Source organism: Limulus polyphemus, unplaced genomic scaffold, assembly GCF_000517525.1.
Source record: "Limulus polyphemus unplaced genomic scaffold, Limulus_polyphemus-2.1.2 Scaffold3796, whole genome shotgun sequence".
In the NCBI taxonomy this organism is placed as follows: Eukaryota; Metazoa; Arthropoda; class Merostomata; order Xiphosura; family Limulidae; genus Limulus; species Limulus polyphemus.
In genome coordinates, this window is record NW_013669406.1 from 40,877 (window position 1) to 46,315 (window position 5,439).

The window sequence follows — 5,439 nt, forward strand, 5'->3', positions numbered from 1 at the left end:
CTCCCACCGACTCTACTTCTATTAATACCTAATCTCTATACTCAATAATAAATTAATAATTTATAGTTATTTTACTTTAAAATTAAATAACACACAACAACACACACACACACACACATATATATATATATATATATATATATATATATGCTTTTGTTTTCTTTTGACACATAATTTTTCACATTTTCTGATTTTTTTACACAAGTAATTTCACAATCATCACAATTTAAATGTTTTTGTTTATTTTAACATTACAAATAAATAAACTACCCCCACAGAGAAAAAATATATTTATTTTACTCAATGTGCAATATTAAAAAAATATGACCATTGAAAACCATCACAAAATTCAAAACAGATTCAAATCTGAACACAAATTTTACTTTGTCATTCTTATAAGCTGAAATGATCGTGTTGTCACGCATTGTATGCAGTATATTTTCAGTACAATGAAAAAAGAAGACACAAGAAGTTTAGTGGTAGTAAACACTATCGATTAAACCAGCTATAGATATACTGATATAATTCTATTAAAAGTGCACTGAAAGAACATTCTTTTGTGTGTTTATTGTTGCAAGTGCTAATTTATCAAATTCAACAACACTTTGTGCTATTAAAAGTATAAATTCTACCATTCCTCTTTGTGACAGTGATTCCAGAAAATCTGAAAAGAGATGTAATACCATTAACAAAATGGATTATCACGAGATGAATTCCCACAGACATACCATCAATTATGAAACAATTGGTGTGGCAGAAATGAATCAGAAGGATCAAGGAAATGTTCTATGTTGTGCCTAGAGCATTTTTCTGAAGAACGTTATCTACTGGAAAGTGCCATAATTGGAGTCAGTGGGCCTGACAAAACAAAGAAAATTTCTTTTGCTAGATGTTGTACCACCTATCAAAACATGGAAATACCCAACAGTAAAACTCTACTCCTCTACGTGCCTTACAAATCCTACACTGACACTAGTAAAGCAAAACATAGAAATAAATGCTGCACAAAATGTCATTATAACATCAAGCATGTGAGTGGACCATTGGCAAATTGAAGGAAAACTGGCTTGGGGCTGCTGAATATATTGCTAATTCTGCTAGAACAAAAATTCTATTGAAAGAGTCCTGTGTAATGTTCAATGAAAACGTTTTTTGAAAATTTCAAATATGTAAAACTTCGTGGCACAGTATATTTTAATTTCAAATATTTAGAGTTTGGTATACAGACAGAAATATATAAATGGTTTGCAGCACACTGAAATCAGAATTTTTGTAAAGTTTACTGAACAAATATGAAGTGTATAACAACTCATTTTATTAAACTTTTTTGTTGAATGAACAAAACGAGTTGTTATAAATTAAAGCATGAAGATGATTCAATCTCTTCTTCCTCATGAGCTAATAATTATGATTTACACTAAGCAACATCTAAAAAAAAAATGTAAACCATACAAAGATCAAATGCCATTTACCTTCCTGTATTGGGAATAATTATTTCTGTTTGAATACTGACTGTTGGATCAATGAAAATTTCAGCAGGGGGTGGGTGAATAGGAGCAGGAGCTGGCACTGACACAGGGACAGTGTGAGTACAGGATTGGCCGGTTAATGAGGTAGTTGGAAGCCCAGAGACACAATGGTTAGAAGCAGGCATTGATGGGCAAGGGCCCAGCATGTAAGCATGAGCAGCATGCTGTGGAAGACAACTTTGGGCTTGGCTCCCCTGAGGATGTGCTGCCATTGTGGGGGTACTACTAACTGGGGGAATGAACCCCATAGCAGCAGTGGTCACTCCTGGAAGAGGATCTGGGCAAATGTAAAAACTGTGCGCAGAACTGGGAGTTTCCACAAGTCGTCTAGAAAAATAAAAGCCACACAAACTAATTAGATTTTTCAAAGTTGAATGTTTTGACAGAACCACCATACAATTTATAACCTACCCAGTCCTTACTTTAAGAACACTAATATAAACAATAAAACATATTTGCTAAATATAATACACATAATACAAATATATGTCACAAAATGTTCTTACACTACTTTTTGGTCAGCGAATTCTTTTACTAGACTATAAGTAAGTTTGAAGAAACAAATATCAACTCAGATAAATTGCAAAAGCAAAGTAGTTAAAAAATAAATCAACAAATCCTATAAACTTTAAAACAATTCCTGTATTAAAGTCTAGAGTATCTCATGCAATCAGAAGAAAGAGAATAAAACATGATCATGGTACTTTAGTTACTAAAAAATATACTGTAATGTCTGTCAAATAATAACAATAAACATTATGAAACAATTATAAATTTTACAATTGAAACAATTATACATACGGAACAGAGAGTTAAGGTTAATACTGTTAACCTTATCGAGACTGGGTTGGGTCAGGGGCATGTCATCACATTTGTTGATTTACATTCAACGTTTTATTTAACTATTATTCTATAAATGTATGTCAATAAGTTTGGTATCAAATTGTAGATTACAATTCAAATTTTAGTGTTAAACATTGGTTAGTTTCTTAATTTGAAACTACATATTTAAAAAATGGCTAAATATTAATTTTTGTGTGTCACATGTTACGTGGCCTTTGGGTTTGGTCACATTACATTTTAGGACACCCACAATACACAACGTCTATAGTTTCGTAAGAATTAGAAACTGAAATGTTCGATATTGGCAAGCTAGAATATAAAATAAGAACCTCCTACCTATTTCTATTTGCTGAGATATCATGATATTTTGCTAACCCACCATATTAGCTCTGCCCACCACTTCATCATTTGAGAATTTATTTACATACACCTACTTTTACATACCAATAACTTTATAATCAATCGAAAGATATATATTTATTCTACATAATTCTGTCAGTCATCCTATGTTATTTACAAGAGAAATTCTCTCATATCATTGGAAAGTTTGAAGTATTGCTATCAAGGCTATTTTGTGAATGTAAATTATATTTTTTTAGACCCAAATACAATTTAGTTAGGAAACCTGATATATTACAGTGAATTTTTGGGGTATTGGTATAGTAATTTATAGTTTATTTTATTCCAAAATGTTTGTATAAAGTCTACAAAAAATATTATTTTTCCATCTCCACATGTGAATTTGGACAAGGCTTAGCAAGTATGGCTCACGAGTGCAAAGAAGGACTTCATTGCATCGTAACTAGTAGAGATCATTGTTTTCCAAATATTTTTTGATTTACTGTTTTTTTGTTTGAAGATAAATAACTAACATTTAAGTATTTATTTGAAAATATTAGTTATATATATACATATACATACATACACACATATGTAATGTATGGTAGCCAATATGGTACTGTATTTTACAAAGTATTTTTCTACTCATTTAAACTTATAAATAAAAACTGCTGATTAAATAATCACATCGATAAGTATATATGGTAAATAAAAACTACTGATTAAATATTCACATCGATATATGTATGGTAAATAAAAACTACTGATTAAACATTGACATCGATATATATACATGGTAAATAAAAACTTCTGATTAAAAATTCAAAACGATATATATATATGGTAAATAAACACATTTGATTAAACACTTACAACGATATATACATATGTGGTAAAGAAAACATCTGATAAAACATTTACAAACATGTATATATATATATAGATATATATATGGTAAAAAAACTTCTGAGTAAAAAATTTACAACTATATATGTAAAGATGTTCCTTTTCATGTATTAAGATCACTTGATCAGTGATAAATTTATTTCTTAGACTTTCACAAATTACATAAATAAACTTTTCCTGAATTGCCAAGTCTTTAGTTTTGTATAATTTGTTTTTATTCTACCTCCATACATATATATATATATCGTTGTAAATGTTTAATCAGATATTTTATTTAACATGTATATGTATATCGTTGTGAATGTTTAATCATAAGTTTTTATTTGCCATATATATGTAAATATATCTAAATATTTAATCACAAGATTTAGTTACCATATATATATCGTAGTAAATGTTTACTCAGAAATTCTTATTTACCATATATATATATATATATATATCGATGTGAATATTTAATCGCAAGTTTACATTTACCATATATATATGTATATCGTTGTGAATGTTTAATCAGCAGTTTTATTTACCATATATATATATATATATCGATGTGAATGATTAATCAGTAGTTTTTATCTACCATATATATATATACATATACATATATATCGTTTAGAATGTTTAATAAGAAGTTTCTATTTACCACACATATATATATATCGATGTGAATGTTTAATCAGGAGTTTTTATTTACCATATATATATATATATGTGTCGTTGTAAATGTCTACTCAGAAGTTTTATTTACCATACATATATATATATATATATATATCGTTGAGAATGTTTCATCAGAAGTTTTTATTAAAACAAGTTTTATTTACCATATATATATATCAATGTGAATTTTTGAACAAAAGTTTTTATTTACCATATATATATATATGTGTGTGTGTGTATCGTTGTAAATGTTTACCCAGAAGTTTTTATTTATATACATATATATATATATATCGATGTGAATTTTTAAACAGAAATTTTATATATGTATGTATGTATCGTTGAGAATGTTTAATCAGAAGTTTTATTTACCATATTTATATCGTTGTGAATTTTTAGTCAGAAGTTTTTATTATCCGTATATATATATACCGTTGTGAATTTGTAATAGGATGGTAAATAAAAACTTCATATCGTTCTAAATGTTTAATCACATCGATGTGAATGTTTAATCAGAAATGTTTATTAACCATATATATATTTATATATCAGTGTGAATTTTTAATAAGAAGTCTTTATTTACCATGCATATATGTATCGATGTGAATGTTTAAACAGAAGTTTTATTTTTATATAAATATATCATTGTAAGTGTTTATTCAGAAGTTTTTTTACCATATACATATATACATATATATATATTGTTGTGAATGTTTAACCAGGAGTTTTATTTACCATATATATATATATCGATGTGAATTTTTAAACAGAAATTTTATATATGTATGTATGTATCGTTGAGAATGTTTAATCAGAAGTTTTATTTACCATATTTATATCGTTGTGAATTTTTAGTCAGAAGTTTTTATTATCCGTATATATATATACCGTTGTGAATTTGTAATAGGAAGTTTTTATTTACCATCTATATATATATCGTTCTAAATGTTTAATCACAAGTTTTAATTACCATATATATATAGTTGTAAATTTTTACTCAGAATTTTTTTACCATATATATATCGTTATGAATTTTAATCAGAAGTTTTTATTTACCATATCTATATATAGATGTGAATGTTTAATCAGTAGTTTTTATTTATCATATATATATCGATATGAATGTTTAATCAGAAGTTTTTTTTATCATATATATATATAT

General features: G+C 27.1%; 1 protein-coding gene across 1 annotated transcript in view; it reads right to left on the reverse strand.

Annotated features, from left to right (window-relative positions):
- The window catches only part of LOC106470058 (E3 ubiquitin-protein ligase arkadia-B-like), a 43,291-nt gene that overhangs the window by 15,961 nt on the left and 21,891 nt on the right, over positions 1-5,439 (reverse strand). The window contains exon 5 of the mRNA XM_022398599.1: positions 1,473-1,856. Coding sequence (XP_022254307.1) covers positions 1,473-1,856 — 384 coding nt within the window. The remainder of the gene's footprint in view (positions 1-1,472; positions 1,857-5,439) is intronic.